Here is a 21,975-nt window from a genome sequence, read left to right on the forward strand (position 1 = left end):
ACTCGGCGGCACAAGTTCTGACGAGGACCAGAAGGCGGGAACACATTACACCAGTCTTACAATCACTGCATTGGCTCCCTGTGCATTTCAGGATTGATTTTAAGGTTCTTTTAGTAGTTTATAAATGTCTTAATGGTCTTGGGCCCTCTTATTTATCCGACTTGCTTTTAAATTATGAACCTTTGCGGACCCTGAGGTCCTCTGGTAGCGGTCTATTAGCTGTTCCAAGGGTGAGGACCAGGACATACGGTGAGGCCTCTTTCCATTGTTACGGCCCTCGACTGTGGAACGGTCTGCCAGAGGACCTCAGGGCTGCAGAGACCGTTGATGTTTTTGGTTTTGATGTTGGTTTTAATATGCATGAATTCTTTTTTTTTTTTTTTTTGTGAAGCACTTTGTATTGCCTTTGGCATGAAAAGGGCTTTAAAAAGAAAGTTTGATTGAAGTTTGATTATTTTTAAAAGTAAACCAAATGAGATGAGAAAGAGGGAGGTCAGACCGCGGTGAAATCAGTTGTAGGTTGGATATTCAACATTTGCACCTGAGTGACCAGCATCTCGTTTAGGGACCATCAACAAATGACAGGCTTTCCATGAAACAGAAATTCTCATAAAGGACATAAAACAATATTTTCATACTAAAGAAAAGTGGACTTCTGACGTCAACAGAGAGAAATAACACGTATTTTTGGTTTTCACGCAGGGTGCCAAATCTTTTGAATTGCTTTAAATTTTAATTGAGATTTTAATAATAATAATTTCTTAAGAGAGAGAAAAAAAACCCAGTAGCTTCTAAACCAGGTGACCCAGTCACTTCCAACCAAACCTAAATTGAAGCCGATGATCATCCAAACGAGACACAACTCTTCCTGACTTTCTTAAAGCTGAGTCACAGTCAATGATCGACCACTTTGTGGAACTGAAAAATAGGCAGAACGCTTTAATGTTCAAAAATGAAAATGTTCAGAATGAGTTGAACCATCACCCTGAAAACCAGGTACCAACCATCACTGTGGAGTGTGTATGAAGAGTTCTGACATCATTTGTTATGGTGTTTATGCTTTTACTGCCATGTTTGTTAAATATGTTCTTACACTCATTTATATCTCAATTAGTATTTCCATAGGAATGCGTCAGTGGCACAGAGCAGTGTGTGTGTGTGTGTGTGTATGGGAGACAGGGAATATGTGGTAGGGGGCCTGTGCCCCAGCAGAGCTTTATGCCTATTAACGCCCCTGCATCAGAGCAGAATGGGACAGCATTCCTCTCCTAGAACTAAACATCGAGGTTGTATCTGACTTGTACACCAACTATTAATGCAAAACAGTTTTTTAAATATATCTTTTATTTATTAGTATGAAACACAAATCCACATTTTGTTTCATATAAAACAGAATGTGACATTTGTCCAATAAATCACTTCCACAGAAATATAAATCTTTATAATCTTTGGATAAAATGAGTGAACAAAAACATCCAAAACATAAATTAAACTCTTTATGAGTTTTATTATCAGCACTTTAAGGCTCTGAATGAGATCTGTCAAAGGGTGGACATGTTGTCCTGGTTCAGGTGGATTTCAGTCTTCATGACGCAGCATCGATCTGATAAATGAACTAATTTATTCCAGCGTCACAGTCAGCTGAGGTTGAACAGATCACCCACACGCGTGTTAGCATGTTGCTTTCTGACATATTTCCCTGAGCTGCAGGGGCGGAGCCGAGTCAGTGTGGATGGAAAAGCTGCCATCGTGAACCTGTCAGATGATGTCTCCTTCAGCAGAAGTTCAGCTGTTCTCATGTTCGGGGTTCATATCTAGACATGATTTTTAAGTTTTGGTTTAAGACCAAGCTGTGATGAGGAAAATCAGGCTTCCCAGCATAATCTTTATTATTCCGTTTTGTTTTCATTCATCCTTTTGGCATTCTGTCAGTTTCCCTCCTCGATACAAATAATTTCATGGTCAACGAACATGTTTGTGAATCTGATGGAGGGTTTTCGTATAAAACTCGTATAAAAAGGCCAGATTTAAGAAGATGTTGGCGAGCGAGGCCCATCATCACTCAGAAACCTGCAGGTGCTGAAACTGAAGACATGAAACAAACAATGATTCATTTTAAACAGAAAAAAAGTTGCTCAGATTCAGTTCTGAGCCGACTTCCTGGTGACCTGGTCTCCGGACTCCAGCAGCTCAGGCAGACATGGGCTCATAGGTGTGGAAGTGGATTCCCTTGGAGCAGGTAATCTTCATCACAGCTCCGTTCAGACTGCTGTCCGTGATCAGCCTCATCATGCCCTCGGCTATCAGCGACGGCCTGCAGAGAAACACAGTTTCAGAGGACACATCCAGTCTGGAAGTAAACCCTGAAAACCAGGGAATTTTTCCCTGAAAGAAGTTGCAACACTCCGAAAACATGAGACATCCACACATCTGCTAGTAATTTCCTCTGGCTCTAAGTACTTCCCTCCTGCTGCGGAGCTGGAACCTCCACAGTCCGTCCTGATGAAAGATATCATTCAGCAATCGTTTTCATTGTGAAACTGCAGCAGTTTAGAAAAACTGGAAGCAGAAATCAAACTTCCTCCAGCTGACAGACATACTGAGCTACATTTGCTCAATAAATCTGTCCAAATTTTCACTGGACTGAATAAAAAAAAAACAAACATTCGGCGTAAAAGCCTTCAGTTGTTCCACTTTCTCCTCAGAAAGACTCTGCAGGTTTTGTCCATGTTTCTGCAGCCAGGAAGGGGAACTAAAGATCTGGCTTGTTCAGACCAAAGAAGAAGATCTACTGTGAAACACGGTGGTGGCTGTGTTATGATCTGGATCTCCATCTCTGTACCCTGATCCTTTGGACCAGGATCTGTCCTTGGACTCAAGTATTAAACAGGTTTCCAGGACCACCTTCTTCCTACGTAACATTCCCAGAATGAGGAGCCTCCTGTCTCAGAGTGAAGCAGGAAAACTGGTCCATGGATTTCTTCCTTCCAGACTGGACGACTGTAATTCCTGATTACTGGTCTGAAAAGTCTTCATCTGATCCAGGATGCTGCAGCGAGGGTTCTGATGAGGATCATCATCAGAGGTCATGTTTCCCCAGTTTTATCTTCATCATCTTCCAGTTAAATCCAGGATAGAATTTAAATTCATATAAAACTGTTAGAGACCAAGATCCACTGGACCTTAAAGATCTCAGAGTTCCAGATTTTCCCATCAGAGCTTCACGCTCAGACTGCAGGTCTACTGGTTCCTAGAAGTCCCATGATGCAACGGGCTCCTCTCTGCTGGGAGACGTCCCATGATGCACCGGGCTCCTCTCTGCTGGGAGACGTCCCATGATGCACCGGGCTCCTCTCTGCTGGGAGACGTCCCATGATGCACCGGACTCCTCTCTGCTGGGGGACGTCCCATGATGCACCGGGCTCCTCTCTGCTGGGGGACGTCCCATGATGCAACGGGCTCCTCTCTGCTGGGGGACGTCCCATGATGCAGCGGGCTCCTCTCTGCTGGGAGACGTCCCATGATGCACCGGGCTCCTCTGCTCTCTTTACTCTCCATGTAGAAACACCTGACGTTGCTGTCATTTATGTGTCAATCAATCAAATTCTATTTATAAAGAACTTTACAACAACCCGAGTTGATCAAAGTGCTGGACAGACATTTTCGTGATGTTGGATGAATAGATGGTCTGAAAGGTCACTCATCCGATTTCTGGAATTTGTGAGACCATTGTTTCATATTTCTGCTCTGTGTACTGAGACGTAGCTCGAACTTACTGTAAAACTCCAAACTTGCTCATACTTCGTTTGAAGTCATCCTTGAACTTGACGAACTTTCCCATGTTGTCTTCATGCTCCACAGAGTGCAGCAGCGGCGTATCCACGAAGGCCGGACACAGAGCGTTGATCCGGACGCCGTAGTCGCCCTGAACTGATGCATCCTGCAACCATGACAGGAAGAACTGCTGAACTCAACACTTTTCCAACACGACAGACTCTGTGTGTTTTCAACATTTGCGTCTCACCGCCATCGCTCTGGTGAAGCCGATGACGCCATGTTTTGTGGCGGTGTAGACGGGCTGATGAGGGGAATGCAGGAAGGCTGAAATATACCACAGAAGAAGAAACATGCAGGTTAACAGAGTTTTATTCTGAAAGAACTTCAAGTCTGCTCCAGAACAACAAATTCAAGAGGCTCAGATGATCCAGTTTTTCACTGAAGGTGATAATCTGAAGGCTTCACATGGATGGGATCACTTAAGGAATCACTTAAATCCCTTCCTTCCAGATTCTAAAGTTATGAGTCTCTTCTTGACAAGAATTTATATATATATATATATATATATATATATATATATATAGGCAAGGCAGTTTATTTGTATAGCACATTTAATGTACAGGACAATTCAAAGTGCTCTACAGAAAACAAAATAGAGATGGGATTTTTGGCTCTTTGAAGGGAGCCGGATCTTGAGGAGCCGTTCCTTTCAAAGAGCCATTCAAAAGACTGGCTCGTTCTCACAATATCTTACAAAATTTCACAATATATGAATGACAAACAATAAAAATATGTACCTGTATAAAATCTACTATACAAGATTAAAAAATTATAGGAAAAATATAGATAAAAAAGGATAAACCTGAGCAGTCAGTGCAAATTCTAGTAAATGTTTTTAATAGAACTCACAGTATTTGTTTCCAAATAATTCTCTCTGCCCATCGATGCTTCACATGAATGGAGCTTGTTGGACATCAGACATGTCACAAATGTTAGTTATTTTATTTTCATGTTACTCAACTGTACGACTTCTTATTACTTATTTATTCATTCAGTCATTGTTAGCTGTAAGGGGGGTGGGGGTGGGGGGGGGTTGGGCTTGATGTGTGTGTCTATATGTGTGTGCGTGTGACAGTGTGAAAGATTTCATTGAGTGTTTTTATTCTTATGTTTTTAATCATGTAAAGAACTTTGTGTTGCATATAGCATGAAAAGCGCTTTATAAATAAAGTTTGATTTGATTTCATTTGATGAAGGCAGTGTAAAAAAATTGTATATAAAAAGAATGACTCACAAATGAACGGCTCACAGTTGTGAATCGATTCCCATCATTCATTTAAAAGAGTCGTTCAAAAGAATTGATTTGTTCATGAACGTCACATCTCTAAAACAAAAGCATTACAGATATTTATAAATAGTAAAAGGCAGCAACACATAATCACAATAAAATAATAAATTACATTAAAATGATTAAAAGCAAGATAAGTTAAAAAAGTTTCCGTGCAGATTTCATGCATAGACACATGAGAACAGAAATGTTTTAACCTGGATTTAAAAATGTCTACATTTGGTGAAAGTTTAATCTCCACTGGCAGTTTGTTCCACTAATTTGCAGCATAACAGCTAAATGCTGCTTCTCCATGTTTGGTCTGGACTCTGGTCTGGACTAGTTGACCAGAGTCTTTGGATCTAAGAGCTCTGCTAGGTTTATATTCTCTGAACATATCACAGATGTATTCTGGGCCTAAACTGGTTGGTGAGATGATGATATATATGGATTCTGAATACACACAGACACACACACACGTTTTTTTTCCTTAAAAAAATAAGTAGCCTGAAAACTCTACATCAGTACAGAAGAAAATATTTGTACTTAATAACTTTTATTCTTTGAACGGCAGATTATTGCCAGCGATAAATAGATGATCACCTCCAGGATCTCCTTTGTTCCGGTCTCTCCGCCTCTCAGTTAAATGTTACAGATGTTTTGGACCACAAACTAAAAATGTGACAGAAACTATTAAAATCAGCTCCAGCCTGATGAAGTGCTGGACAGCTGAAAACATTCAGGACTCATGAAGAATCTGTAAATGGACAGGATCTAAACACTCACATTCTTCCCCCAAAACAATATGCTGTAGGCAGCTGAGCTGACCATGTTTGGACAAGTCCTGGTGGGTGGAAGACTGGAGAGTATGGTATGTTCATGCACATTTTCCACATACTGATGTTATCCGACAAGCTAGATAGAAAAACACTACAGACGACGTTAGAGGAAGCTCAGCTGTCCATCAACAGGAACATCCTCTGGAGTAACTGGTTCCACATGAAGAACACACAGCGTCTGTGGTTTCAGTGAAACACCCTCGTCATGGATTGGTAACTGGAAATGAAACCAAAACACATCAAGATGTCTGGATGATCAGCTGAAAGGAATCTGTACGCACAGACCAAGGGAAACCAAAGCGGTGACACGGGATGAAACACTTTCATGCAGATTATTCAAACTGAACTCAAACCAAAGTTTTCTTTCACAGGAAAAGACTTTTCAATCAAATCAAATTGTATTTATAAAGCACTTTTCATACAAGTAGCGCGAAGTGCTTTTCAGTGAAAAACAAGTTGAAAACCAAAAGCCATCACACACACACACACACACAAAATCATACGTTTTATGTATCTCACACACACTAAGCATGCATGAAACCCACCCCCACCTCCACCCCCAGTCTAATCAACAGGTTTGTGTCTTGGCGCCAATGAACCAGGGGAGGAAACTATATCTCAGGAATCCATCCACATTGAGAGCTAACCTGTCCATGACCACACAGAGGTAATCGCCATGGAAACCGCCCAGGTCAGAGCAGACGGGGGCCCAGGCAGCAAAAATAAAACTGGATTTTATACTGGTGCAGCAGACGGTAGCGTAGCTGATGCTGCTGAAATGTGCTCTCGCACTCGAGCATAGGGTGACAGCATCGTGCTGCAATTTATCTTCTGCAGTTATCGCACAAATTCAGCGAGAAGCTTCAGAAATCCATAAACACATATTCACAAACCGACCAATCACAAGGGAGAACTGGGGAATTGCACTGCAAGCAGGGTTGTGCGTCAGGTCTGGAAGAGGCGTGCGTTAAGCTTTCACAGGCCTACGCAGAGCGTATGGGGGTGACGTAACCGACCTTTCACAGATGCTGCGCAAATCTAAATCCAACCTAAGGCTGCAGTGCAGGGCCCCCAGCCACCCAGACAAGGATGCTCACCACGGCAACGACCTCACAGGCACAGCAGGCCTGGCTTCCATGGTGGAGGACCATTAAGAAAACATTGGTAAACCTTAAAAGATAAACAACAGTAAAATAATAGTGTATAAAAATACAGATAAAAGAATTCATAGAGATGCGCTGGGGTAAAATAGATAAAAAAAAAACAGAGTAGAAAAATCTACATAAATAAGTATTAATTAAACTGAATAAATAAATAATTAAGTAAGAACGAATTAGTTTAAAAATAACTAAATAAGATAAAAAAAATGAATAAAAAGCTAAACTATAAGGTCTTGAACCTCTTTCAAAAACATCAACAGTCTCTCCCAGAAACTGGATAGTGTTGTGGATAAATGACTGGGATTGTTGGGAGCAGTGAAACTCAAAGAAAAAGATGCCATCTAGAAGTAAAGATGTGTAGCAAGTTTGGATGCTAAAGACTTTTTATGTCTGAGGTTGTTAGGCCTAAATGTCTCAGAGCGAGCTGTGGGCGGATTTTTTTCTTTTCTCATCTGAACGTCACCAAAGATGGTCCAAGGTTAAGTTTTATTTCTTGCATTTTATCTTATTTTACTTTATTTTACTTAATTTATCTTTAAAGTTAGTTTTAATGTACTTTTTAATGCTTCTTCTGCTGCCCTCTGTAATGCTTTTAATGTTTTATGTGAAGCACTTTGAAGTGCAGTGTGAGCCAGTATCACTACATCTTTATGCCGATGACACATCTGTTTATGACTGTGTGAACATTGCTGCTTTGTGATCATGTGCATTTGATACTATTCAGTTGCTTTAGTCTTATTTTAAATTCCTACTAAACGCTGACTGAACCCGAAATATGCTGTTTTCCAGAGGTGAACTTTGAGCCAGTTCTTGAGAAGCACAAACTTGCACTGCTGTTCAAAAAAAAGAGGGAACCAGTTGTATTCCCTCTTATAAAAGTTAAACAGACCAGGACTTTGTAGCTTCTTATAAAAACAGATGCATCCTAAAAGATTAAAATATCTCTTTTACATTCCTTTTAGAACATCTTTCAAATACATTTGAACTAAAGTCGTGTTTTTTCTTCAGGGATAAATAAGATTTTTTACTCCACACCAGGTGCTGCCTCTTTTTATTTGAACGTCTTATTGATTATGGCAACATCATCTACCTCTGCTAACAGACTGCTAATCCCTCACCCACTTTTATACTTTCTCTGTTTAGATCAACTACACTTTTTATATCACTATATTTATCTAACAATGATTAAATGGAGAAAGTGTGAAATAAGTCTCTGGTTCATGTTTGTGGAGGCGGACTATGACCACCAGGCCATACCAGCTCTAGGTGCTCCGTGTTGAGATTGAGTGAGGTCACATGACATTCAGCTTCCACAGGTTTCAAACCTACACCGAGTCGACAGCATCTGCAAACATGAAAGCTAACGTGTGTTTTCTAGCAGAGCAGCAGATCTCCTATCTACTCATCTGCTGTTTGTTGACTTTCTTAAATAAAGAATAACTCCTGGGGATGTTTTTAGCTGCAGCATATGTTCATGACTCATCAGGATTGGTCATTTCATGATGCAATGTTGTTTTGTTGAGCTTAATAAAAAAGATTACAGCTTTTTTAAGGCTTGGATTGCATAACATGGCTCAGTCATGGAAATGTTAAGTAATAAATGAGCAATATTTACGCATGAAACGTGTTTTAGAAGAGCAGAATGATCCAGATTATTTTTAGGTTAGAGAGGATACCTGCCAACATGTCTGGCTTGATTTCTGTCTCATTACACACACACAGTGAAAAAGGATTGTTTTCACAAGCTCAGCCTTATAAACTGGTCAGAAACCACGATGAGGAGAGCGTTTCAGACGAGACGGCCTGCAGCCTCCGTCTCTGCAGACTGGATCTTTCTGTGCTGACGGACTGATTCAGCTTCTGAAACATGAAGTACTTTAACTTCAAGCTGCCTGCTTCAAGTTAAAAAGTGAGTTTCCAGTTTCCTTCCCACCCTCCAGTGAGGTCAGTCCTCAGAGTCAGTCTGCCATGTTTTTCTCCCTCAGAAATTTGAGGAGTTACATAATCTAACAGCAGAGGCCTGTGCGTGCGTGTGCATGTTGATGCGTTTGGTCTTTGCATCTTCTGATAAGCCACTTGTAGACCTGCAGATTTTCTCTCACAGCAGAGGTGGTGGGGAAGTCTTCAGGCGAATGATAAATAGTGTGTATTTATACAGCGCTTTCTGTACCTAGAATGATACCCAAAGCGCTTTACATCACACACCCATTACACACACTGATGGCAAGGCTAACCATGAATTTGTGGTTCCGTGTCTTGCCCAAGGACACCTCAACATGAACTTAACTTAGCTGAGGATCGAACTGGCAACCCCCAGGTTACAAGACGCTGCCCCAAGCTGATGGTTGTGTTTTTTCCAGCTGAAAAGAGATCCAGCCGTCACATCTGAGAAGTGGACAAAGTGGTTTTCAGGGCTGCAGTGTGTGCGCGGTATGCAGATAGATGACGATCTGACCAAGGAAATAAATAAGCCGTGAGTCAAACAAGAGGACACCTTTGCTCTGCACAGGACTCAGTCATTCTACAGCCAGTCATCACACAGACTATTAAAACCTGGTTTAATGAAGCTGAAGATGCTCTGAGAGGTGCTTTGAAGCCACAGGAATGTCCTCTGTGGACCACATGGAGAGGAAATCAATGTCATGACTGAGTGACAGATTAAATCATCTCCTGTAAAAACAGTGAGATGCTGCGTTTTTCATGGTTTTTATCATTTTTCTTCCTACAGGTGCTCCTGATGATGGTCTGCTGTGTTTCTTAGAGGCCTAAAGATGTTTCAGCTGCAGCAGCTCGTCTGGTTTTTCTGTTCTGTTTTTGTTTTCTACCTTTCGTGTTTCCATCTGGTCAGGGTGTGTTAAATAAAAGCTGGGAGGATGATGTTAAAGCAGATAAAAAGGATGGTGCAAGGTCGTTGTAAAAGCTGGAAATCAATCCTAAATCTGACTGAGAGCCAGTGGAGACAAATGTCTTCAACAGCAAAGGAACTCAGGTGAATCCAGCAAAGCTGATCTGAGCAGAGTGGATGTGGGACAGGAAAGCTGTGGGAGGGGGCGTGGCCTGTTGGGCTGGAGGCAGGGGGGACCTGAACCTAATGAAGACCTCCGTCCAGGCCTGCATCAGTCGGATTCCTCTTCTGTTTTATGAACCGGATCCCACGTCGCTCCTGTCGTTCTGCTGGAGCGGCTTTCTAACTTTCTTCTTGTCCTTCTTTCACTTCATCTTTAAGTTGTTATTGTGTTGTCTTCAGTAACTCTCTGGCTCCATCCCTGAAGGTTATTTTTGATGTTGAGCAGCCTTTTCATGTCACAGGTGATCCAGGGTTTGTTTCTGGGGAAGCGTCCAGCATGTGGTGGTCCGGCTCCCCTTGAACCTTAGATGTTGTTACTTGTTGTTATTTATTTTTTTATATGTTTATTGCTATAATTTGCACATAACCGCTGGACTGGACCAGAGTAAGAAGGAGGAGGACGGACAGAGGAGACATGGTGTGACCAAGCTGATGTGTTAAGACAGACTTTATTCATCCCAGCTTCAGGTTCAATGTTTACCACAAACTCCTCATCCTCCTGAAGTCTGAACTTAAGATGTATTTATTTATGATTGCTTCAAATAGCCGGGATTGTGGTGACATTTTGATTTCATTTTGTTTTATTCTGCTTGTTGTTCTGCTTTCTATTCCTACTTGTTACTTTTTCACCTCACTCCAGACTAAACTATGTGCACAGCTAATGTTTTCCATCTGTAAACAGCCATTTTTTTCAAATTTACTTATCTTAATGACTTTTCCTCCTTTATTTGATCCAGAGTATTACTGCCTGTGTGCCTTTAACTGCCCCTCTGGGACAAATAAAGTATTTTGAATTTGGATTTTTATGTTTGAATTTCCCTTTGGGATTAATAAAGTATTTTTCATTTCATTCATTCATTCATTCATTATTTTTAGTGTTTTCTTGCTTTTAATCGTTTACATTTCTGGATTTGTTACTGTAATTGCTTGGATCTGGTATGTTTTAGTCATGTTTTATATTTTGCAAAGAACTATATAAATAAGGTATTATTATTATTATTATTATTATTAAATAATGATAATTTAGGTGGTACAGAAGGGAACAAAACACAGTTTACATTCTGGGAGAAAAGGTGGTGGAGGAATATTTGTTCTCATTTTTATTTTATCTTTGTTTGTACTGGTTAATTATTTCTGTCCAAACTAAAAGTACTTTTCATTGTGAAGATGAGAAAATAGTTTATATTATACTGGACTTATTATTAAGGTTAAAAAGAGTTTGCATTAGCTCCCACCTGCTCAGAAATATGGTGCATTGGACCATTAATTAATCAAAGGTTGTGATTATGTGGACGAACATTACTGCCACAGTCAGTGCTTCAGCATCAGGAGGCCCCTTCAAAGCTTCCTCACATAAAGCTCCATCATCATAAACACCCTGAACTTCCATATTTCCTCAACACGTCTGAGCCAGTGTTGCTTGGCTCTGACTTTGTGTCTGTTCCTCGAAGCTTTTCCTCCTGGCAGGTATCAACAGAGGTGGAGCTGAATCTTTGTGTAAAACTCTACCCCGCGTCAGTGTGTGCGCACACACGCATGTCTGTCTGTGAGTGCAAGTATTACCTGCCATAGATGATACGTTAATGATGGTGCCTCCTTCTTTGTTGTACTCTTTACTCATGTGCTCCAGTGCCAAGTAGGTTCCCTTTATCACAGAAGTCTGAAGATAAAAATAAACCAGAACAGAAACTGAAAAGATCATTAACAGAACAGCTTGTAATAATGAAGTGAGAAAAAATGCGGAACACCTCTGATAAGGGAACATGTTTACAGGAAATTCTTGCTGACAAAAATAGTCTAAACCTGAGTTTTTCTTGCACAGAAACCATCCAGGCATGCAACAAGACATGTCTCAGTAAATATGCACCTCTTCACAGCTCAGTGATACCTGATAGAAACAGCCAGCCGGCCTGCAGCCAGCGTGCAGTCAGCGGCCTGCAGCCAATGGCCTGCAGCTAGCATGCAGCTAGCATGCAGCCAGCGCGCAGCAAGCGTGCAGCAAGCGTGCAGCAAGCGGCCTTCAGCCAGCATGCAGGCAGCGTGCAGCCAACGGGCAGCCAGCGAGTAGCCAGCGGCCTGCAGCCAGCATGCAGCCAGCGTGCAGCCAGCATGCAGCCAGCTGGCAGCCAGCGGCCTGCAGCCAGCATGCAGCCAGCGGCCTGCAGCCAGCATGCAGCCAGCGGGCAGCCAGTGGCCTGCAGCCAGCATGCAGCCAGCGGCCTGCAGCTAGCGTGCAGCCAGCGGGCAGCCAGCGGGCAGCCAGCGTGCAGCAAGCGTGCAGCAAGCGTGCAGCAAGCGGCCTTCAGCCAGCATGCAGGCAGCGTGCAGCCAACGGGCAGCCAGCGAGTAGCCAGCGGCCTGCAGCCAGCATGCAGCCAGCGTGCAGCCAGCATGCAGCCAGCTGGCAGCCAGCGGCCTGCAGCCAGCATGCAGCCAGCGGCCTGCAGCCAGCATGCAGCCAGCGGCCTGCAGCTAGCGTGCAGCCAGCGGGCAGCCAGCGGGCAGCCAGCAGGCAGCCAGCAGGCAGCCAGCATGCAGCCAGCATGCAGCCAGCGGCCTGCAGCCAGTGGCCTGTAGCCAGCGTGCAGCCAGCGTACAACCAGCGTGCAGCCAGCGCGCAGCCAGCGGGTAGCCAGCAGGCAGCCTCTTCATGTAGTCTCTTCTACATCCTGAGACTAAAGCACAATTCAGTTGAGAATTGATTAAATAACCTAGAAATATACTTTAACCAACTCATATCTGCGTTTGCAGACAACTGGAACAAAGATGTTTAGAATAATAATAATGTTTCTGATACTTTTAGCTTCACTTTGATAGAATTTAAATACAGATAGGACAATCAAACTTCTTCTGGGTCTTATTGAAATCACGTAAATTTAAAGTCACTAAATAAATTAAACAACAAAAACACATTAAACTGGCATTTCAACCTCACCATTTTTATCTTAACATTTTTGAGCTAAAGGATAGCCTTGTTTCTCCAACACTGTAAACTGTTTAAGTTTGGATCCATCTGGGCCTGTTTGAGCAAAGGATAACCAGAAACCACCAGTTTCCATTTATGTTCACAGACCTGCAATCAAATCATTTTTCAGTCAAAACAAAGAAAGAAAACCTTGTTAAACCGTCTCTTCCTTGGAGCTTTCCATTGTGCTGTTTGTGCCTCTAATGAAACAGTGGAAGTGTCCATGGGATGGGTTTAATATTTAAATCTTTCCAGCTCGACTGAACTTATTAAGTTTTTCTGCAAAGTAAAATCATTTTTAAAAAATGGTTCTGTAATAATTTACATTTAATTAAACATTTTGTTCTTTATAGGCATTTTTTTAACAATAGAGATTCTAGAGCTGATGTGTCCTTTGGCATTTTGTTCACATGTTTTGTCTGGAAGAGGCTGCATGTGTGTCTCATGCCATATCGGAGAATGTAAATGAGGATTTTTAACTATGCATGGTGGCCGAAAGAGTGAGTGTGAACAACAACTGGTGGGATGTCATGCAGAGCCCGGAGGGCCCTGAGGGGCCTGCAGCTTATAAGCTCATTTGAAAGAGAAAAAATCCCCTTTTAAAAACAGTGATAATAACAATAAAGATGTGAAGCAGAAAAGAGGAATGTAAATAGAAAAGCCAATGATGGCTCCTTGGTTGGATGAGTGTCAGACCACTCTAACACCATCCCAAATGTTTTCAATGACTGCAAGTCTCTGTAAGCCCAGAAATTTAGACCGGAAGGCAGGGACCTTTATGTGGACGGACGGACGGACGGACGGACGGACGGACGGACGGACGGACGGACGGACGGACGGACGGACGGACGGACAGACAGACAGACAGACAGACAGACAGACAGACAGACAGACAGACAGACAGACAGACAGACAGACAGATAGATAGATAGATAGATAGATAGATAGATAGATAGATAGATAGATAGATAGATAGATAGATAGATAGATACCACACAGGCAGCATGTTGTGGCAGCAGAAGAATCCAGTAGTTCTACTGAGAGCATGATAATGAAAACACACTGCTGTTTACATGAGAAGGTGTGTTTGGTCGGTTAAGGCAGTGGTTGGTTTCATCATGTTCATAACTGTGAAGTCATTGTGTGCATTCTTGGTATCGGTGTTATCAGGTTTCAGTCAATAACACTGAGAAACAGAATAAGCCACATTGTGTGATCAGTTAATTTGGGTCTGTTTATGGGAACCAGAACCATAATTAACTTTACTATATCCTCAGTTTGGAGTTAGGCTGCTGTTGCCTTACCAGGTTGACTTGTATGGTTTTCTCCCAGTTCTTCTCATTATTGATGCCAGCATTGTTGATGACGATGTCCAGACGGCCAAACTGGTCCACGGTCCTCTGGAAGGCGCCTGTTTCACAGAGACAAAGCTTTAGGGTTAAAGGTTAAACCTAAATCTAAGTAATTAACAAAAACATTTAGTGAAGATTTAGAAGAAACAATGGCGTCTCTTTCAATCTCTCTAAAGAGGAGTTACAGGCCTAAAAAATTAAGAAGTTAATAAAACTGAATGGGAACTTTTCCATTCAGTTTATAGCAGTCTGGCTGTACCGACCCTGATCCAAACCAAAAACCATAACAGAACCCTGATCCAAACCAAAAGCCATCACGGAACCCTGATCCGACCCAAAAACCATAACAGAACCCTGATCCAACCCAAAAACCATAACAGAACCCTGATCCAACCCCAAAACCATAACAGAACCCTGATCCGACCCAAAAACCATAACAGAACCCTGATCCGACCCCGTACCATAACAGAACCCTGATCCGACCCAAAAACCATAACAGAACCCTGAGTTGACCCAAAAACCATAACAGAACCCTGAGTTGACCCAAAAACCATAACAGAACCCTGATCCGACCCAAAAGCCATCACAGAACCCTGATCCGACCCCATACCATCAGAACCCTGATCCGACCCCATACTAACTGTGTGGAGGCTCCTTTTGCTCTTTGGAATACTGGTTGGACGGACCAGAATCCAGGTCTTCATTGTGTGATGGTGCATCCCAGACGCCTCAGAGTCCAGAGAATTCTGGACCAGGTTAACATGCAGCTTCTTTTCTGCTCAGTAAAATCTGAAGTGACATCTGTGAATGTAACTGTACTGTAGAACTGGTGAATGTTTCCATGGTAACCCTTATTCATGTGTTAAATAATAAACACATGAATCTGTAATCAGATCTGCAGCAGTGCAGAAAACCTCTGACATGGTTGTAATCAGAAAAAAATCTTTGTTCTTGACTCCATGTGGAAGGAAACTTCTTGTTGTTCAGTTCTTTTCGATGAAAGAAGAAAAATTCCTGGAGGCTTTATAAAGTTTGTCTCAGTGTTTATGAGGAGAAACTTCCTGCAGACACGTTAGTTGACTGTAAACAGTGAGAATGAGGGTATGTGGAGCTTGTTAAGCTGGTAGGTTGTTTATCTCTTGATAAGATGACAGATGTGTCTGGATGAACAGCTGAAGGCAGAAACCTGAGATGCAAAAACAACCTCCTATTTACACCTGTAGCATTCCACATTTGGAAAACCAGTAATTAAAAAGCACATCTCTTTTAATAGACTTTAACGAGATCCGTTCAGACTCACTCTGTGTCCTAATCCCCAGCAGTGCTATCTGATCCTCAGTAGTGACACCAAACAGCATTCCACAGCCTCTTCCCTGCAGGATTCTAAAATGTCACACAGTGAAACTCCGTTGCTCACTCCAGCTCTGACACACTGAAATTCCCAGCTTCGCCCCCGTTTTCACATTCATGAAGCAACGCTGACACACATCAGCCCTGACGTAGCTGCAGGAAAGCAGAAACAGATAACGGTTGACTCTGTTCAGGAAGATGTTTAATAACGAAACCTTTCAGTCACGAGTTTCTATCGGGTATCCCATTTAGATGCGCTCAGTTTAGATTTTTTGTTTTAGTTATTTGTTTTTTTTCTTGAAACAAAAACAACCAAAACAAATGAAATATCAAAATAAAAGTATAAAAAGGAGCAGAATTAAGACAATTTACTTTTGTTTTCTACATAATTTATCCAAAACAAAAGAACAAAACCCAAAGTAAAAATAAAATAAGGCGGATATGGTCTCTCACTAGTCTGTACCTGCCAAAGCAGAAATAAATCGACCACAAACAGAATATAACTAACTTTTTAAAAAATATGGCTTGATTAACCTCTTCAAATTTTTGTCCAGATTACTCTATAAACTAATCCTTTTTACAAAGATCCATCACTCCATCAGTAGCATCTATGATGGTGGAGGGTTTTCTGGCATTTCCACTACCTTCGTCCAACGGAGTCCCTCAGGGATCCATACTTGGTCCAACCCTCTTCATAATTTATATTAACAATATTACTCATGTTGCAGGAAAAATTCTCACAATCATCTGTATGCAGATGACAGCATTTTGTACATCTCCAGTCCATCTCTGAACACTGCCCTGGCTTTCGTACAGCACAACAGTTTGCAGTCAAAGTTCATGAACCTTCAGCTTCTCTTAAACATGAACAAAAGAATGATTTTCAGTAGAAACTTGCCACAGATAGACTGTCCTCACAAAATCTTCTCAGGGTAGTTCAGATTTTCAGGTCATTAACATTTATAAATACCTTGGTATGTGATTTGACAGTTCCCGCTCCTGTCATGTGCACATCAGCATCATACTTTCCAAAGTCAAATCCGGGTTGGTTTCTTGTACCATAATAAAACATCTTTCACCCACTCTGCAAAGCACCGGATGATGAAAATGTCAGTCCTTCCAGTATTTGATTATGATGCAATTATCCATAGAAATGCTTCTAAAAGTCTTCTCCACATGTCGCAGCAAGCTTTCCGTTCGACACTATCATTTGCATCAGTATTTGCTTGTCAGCTGGCCATCACTTCATTCCCATGGACTGACCCACTGGTACCAGTTTCTTTTTTAAAACTTACGTAAACTGGTAAACGGCTTATCTCAGCTCTTTACTCATTATCAAAACAGTGACTGAAAGTTACACTCCAGAGACTTTATTACCTCATCCATCTTAGAAGCCCCAATATTCGTCGGTCATTTCTCATTCCAGATTATACCTTCTAATGACTGGAACCAGTTACAACTAAATGACTGGAACCAGTTACAACTAAATGACTGGCACCAGTTACAACTAAATGACTGGGACCAGTTACAACTAAATGACTGGAACCAGTTACAACTAAATGACTGGGACCAGTTACAACTAAATGACTGGCACCAGTTACAACTAAATGATTGGAACCAGTTACAACTAAATGACTGGAACCAGTTACAACTAAATGACTGGAACCAGTTACAACTAAATGACTGGCACCAGTTACAACTAAATGACTGGCACCAGTTACAACTAAATGATTGGAACCAGTTACAACTAAATGACTGGAACCAGTTACAACTAAATGACTGGAACCAGTTACAACTAAATGACTGGAACCAGTTACAACTAAATGACTGGTACCAGTTACAACTAAATGATTGGAACCAGTTACAACTAAATGACTGGAACCAGTTACAACTAAATGACTGGCACCAGTTACAACTAAATGACTGGCACCAGTTACAACTAAATGACTGGAACCAGTTACAACTAAATGACTGGAACCAGTTACAACTGAATGACTGGCACCAGTTACAACTAAATGACTGGCACCAGTTACAACTAAATGATTGGAACCAGTTACAACTAAATGACTGGAACCAGTTACAACTAAATGACTGGCACCTGTCATTATTGTGAATGTGAACTGGTTCTAAATTGATTAAATCAAGGTTAAATAAAAGAAATAAAACTGAGTTATAAACCTGTGTTTTTAAAAGATCTGTTTCGTTTTAAGTTATATTTATTCTCTTTTAAATCTTTCTATGTGCTTCGTACATCATTTGTATGATACAATAAACAACTATCTTATAAAACTTTAAAAGCTTTCACTGAATGAAAAATGGATTTGATGGTAATTACTTCTGCACATGACTCTTAAAGCTTTTATAGGTACAAATATTTGCCCAGACTTCAACATAATCGGTCAGATACAGCAGAATCAGTGAGTCATATTTGGTTGGACCTCCTTTATCTCTGATTCCAGCAGCTTCTCTGTGGCATTGTCCCGTGAAGCTTCTGCAATGTCACCACATTTATTTCCATCCAGAGATGCATTAATTTTTCACCAAGGTCTTGTATTGATGATGGAGAGTCTGACCACTGAACAAAGCCTTCTCCAACACATCTCGCAGATCCTCCATGGGGTTCGGGTCTGGACCCTCGGGGGAGGCCGATCCATGTGTGAAAATGATGTCTTCTGTTCCCTGAACCAGTCTTTCACAATCTGAGCCCCATGAATCCTGGCACTGTGTCATCAGGGGAGATGGAATAACCTGCTCATTCAGTATATTCAGGCAGTCAGACCTCATTGTTTGGACACATAATGTTGTAGAGCCTAGACCTGAACCTAGACCTGAACCTGGACCTGACCAACTGCAGCAACCCCAGATCGTAGACTGTCCCCACAGGCTTGTACAGTAGCATGATGGGTACACCCCTTCATCCTCCTCTCTTCTTACCCTGATGCTCCATCACTCTGGAACAGGGTAGATCTGGACTCATCAGGCCACATGACCTTCTTCCATGGCTCCAGAGTCCAGTTTTTATGCTGCCTAGCAACCTGAAGCCTTTTTCTCCAGTTAGCCTCACTGGTTAGTGGTTTTCTTCTGGCTTCTTCAGCTGTTCAGTCCCTTGAGTTCCTTCACATTGTTCATGTGGAAATGTTCTAACTTTCACTATTAAACATCCTACTGAGTTCTACTGCTGTTTTTCTTCCTTCTGGTTCCACCAAACCTTTAACTGATCACCGATCATCATCATTTAGACGATGGTTCCCCACCATTCTTCCAGTGTTTTGATACACCTGGCAGCAGAGAGACTGTTCATGTTTCTCAGCCAGAGGAGCAGCCCCAGCCTCTCGTCCTGCAGCAACACCAGGTGAGCTCCACCCTGAGGAGGATCAACATCAACAAAGACACAGGACCTTACAAGGTATCAGGTTGGGTTCTGAAGCTGTGTGCGCATCAGCTGGCTGGAGTTTTTCTGGACATTTTCAACCTGTCCCTGCAGCTCGCTTCAGTTCCTATGTGTCTCAAGTCCTCCATCATTGTGCCTGTGCTGAAAAAACCTGCTGTCACCTGCCTCAACGACTACCTACGGGGAGAACCGATCAACAGAGGACGCAGTCTCAGCTCTGCACATGGCCCTGACTCACCTGGAGCATCCTAACACCTACGTCAGGATGTTATTTGTGGACTTCAGCTCAGCCTTCAACACTGTGATCCTGGACAAGCTGACGTTGAAACTCCACAACCTGGGACTGCCTGCCTCTCTGTGCTTCTGGATCAGAGACTTTCTCACCAACAGACCCCAAGTGGTGAGAATTGGGGACTCCACATCATCCACACTGATCCTGAGCAGGGGTGTGTGCTCATCCCGGCCCTCTTCACTCTGTTCACACATGACTGTTCTGCTACTCATTCCACAAACATGATTTTGAAGTTTGCAGATGACACCACCGTAGTGGGTCTCATATCGGACAATGATGAGACTCACTACAGAGAGGAGATCCAGCACCTGACAGGATGGTGTTCAGAGAACCTCTCCCACAGCTCGACTCAATATACAACAGCCGGGTCCAAAGGAGGGCTGGTCGTATAGCTGCAGACCTCACCCACCCAGGACACGAACTGTTTGTGCCTCTTCCCTCTGGAAAGAGGTACAGGAACATCAGAACCCACACCAACAGACTGAGACACAGCTTCTTCCCCAGAGCTTTGAAGTCCATCACCCCACCCCCTCACACATCCGCCCCCATCCACCCAAAGACTGAGCATTAAACTCCTGCAGGCAGACATTCCCACTGCACTGCAATTTAATACTGTGCAATATGTGTAATATATTCATCCCGGTCACTTTAAAGATTTGATCTGCACTGTTACTTTTATTCTTTTATTCTGTTTATTCTATTTTTATACTTTTATATTTTTTATTTATATGTGTCTTACTGTGTGCCTTAAGCCAAGAGCTGCTGAACAAAATTTCATTGTACCTTGCATAATGACAATAAAGATTCTTGATTCTTGATTCTTTATTGATGTGATGGACAGTTCTCAACCCAGTTTTAGTAGTTTCTGCATCTCCTTAGATGTTTTCTCTGCTTGATGCAGATGATCTGACCCTTCTTAAGCAGACTAACGTCTTTCCACATGGTTGTTTAAGAAATGAGAAGCTGCTCGTTGCATCAGTTGTAGCAGCAGAAAGATGGTCACCCTGCAGGAATCATCTGATAGGAGGCTCCTAGCTATTTGCTTAGTTAAATTCAGGTGATGACTTCTTTTTGGGCCGGGCAGTGTAAAACATAATGCATGTGAGGGGGGGGACACCCCTCCATCCTCTCAGTTTACCTGTCAGTGTAACACTGTTGGACACGTCACACTGGATGAAGATACAGTGCCCCTCTCCGAACTCAGCAGCCAGCTGTGTTTCGCACTCCTCGCCGGAGGTCTTGTTCATGTCCACCACGGCCACCTGGAGGACAGAGGAGACATGCTACAGAGGTTAGGCTTCCTCTCTGCAGCTGCATGCACACATGGCTGATTTCTGGTCTGTGGTTTGACAGCTCTGATAAAAAAAAGTGTTAGAACACACTCATTTTAGAGCTGAATCATAATGAGGTGAAAGAGCCTGCCTCTGAAACACACTTCTGTCTGCTAAACAACACTTCCTGTCTTATTCAAACCAAATCTACCAAATGATAAGTTAAAAACAGTAAATGGATTCTTATGTCAGATTAATTTGAGCCGAGTGAACAGCTGTAAGAGAATCAGCTGATGTGTGTGAGAAGGAGACATCAGATGTGGCGATCTGAACCAGATCCAAGAACATAAACAACAGAGAAAAAGCAGAAAAGTTCTGCTTTCTGTGCTGCAGACTGAGCAGAACTGACCTTAGCTGAGCTCTGCAGCAGCGAATGGACCGCTGCCCTGCCGATGCCCTGAGCCCCTCCGGTCACCAGAGCCACCTTCCCCGTCAGACACATGATCCCGGCTTCACCTTGTCTTCCTCCTCCCTCTGCTTCCTCTCTTTCTTCTAGTCCTCCTCTGTGTTCACCTTTCTGCTGCCTGCAGCACAATCAGGGCTTTTTCTCGCTCTGCTGTGGTTCCCTTCCTCCTCCTCCCTCTCTCCTCCCTCCCTCTCTTTCTCTCTCGTATTTATCAGTCTATACAAACACTGAAAGTGTGTCACACACAGAGGGAGTTCAAGTAAACAGCAGTATAATAATTACAGGTTTTATCCAGCTAGTTGTGGCCTCCATTCTCCTCTTCCTCCTCCTCTCCATGGACCTCCTCTTCTTCTTCTCTTTCACTCCTCCTCCTGTTGGACCTGCACACCTGAGCTCGTCACACAGTTTGTATAAGAACTCCCACCATCAGAGTTTGACAGCAGCTTTTGTAAAGAGTGTGCATTCCTCCTCCACCACATGTGTGTGTCCTGGCTGTAAATGCTGTTAGACAGCACACATGGCAGCACGTCAGCCTTCAGGTCTCTGCATGTCGGCTGTCTCGCTCAGCTCAAACGCATGGTAACGGCTAACCGTTAAGCTCACATGCTATCAAACCTGTTTACTTCACACAGATGTTCCCACTGAAGAACACTCAACAAAGCTGAGAGCATTTCTGAACATTAATACACTCCTTTATCTATAATTATGTACAAACTCA

At 42.5% G+C, this 21,975-nt stretch overlaps 1 protein-coding gene across 1 annotated transcript; it reads right to left on the bottom strand.

The window, feature by feature from the left end:
* Positions 1-1,324: 1,324 nt before the first annotated feature.
* hpgd (15-hydroxyprostaglandin dehydrogenase) lies at positions 1,325-21,424 on the bottom strand. The gene is made up of 7 exons (XM_041983354.1): positions 21,201-21,424; positions 20,659-20,782; positions 14,440-14,546; positions 11,734-11,830; positions 4,025-4,101; positions 3,777-3,940; positions 1,325-2,314 (listed from the first exon to the last, which is right to left on the bottom strand). The coding sequence occupies exons 1-7, from the start codon at positions 21,291-21,293 to the stop codon at positions 2,191-2,193; spliced, it is 786 nt and encodes a 261-aa protein (XP_041839288.1). The 5' UTR covers positions 21,294-21,424; the 3' UTR covers positions 1,325-2,190.
* Between the last annotated feature and the right edge of the window lie 551 nt (positions 21,425-21,975).

This window comes from Melanotaenia boesemani, chromosome 4 (genome assembly GCF_017639745.1).
Source record: "Melanotaenia boesemani isolate fMelBoe1 chromosome 4, fMelBoe1.pri, whole genome shotgun sequence".
Lineage (NCBI taxonomy): Eukaryota > Metazoa > Chordata > Actinopteri > Atheriniformes > Melanotaeniidae > Melanotaenia > Melanotaenia boesemani.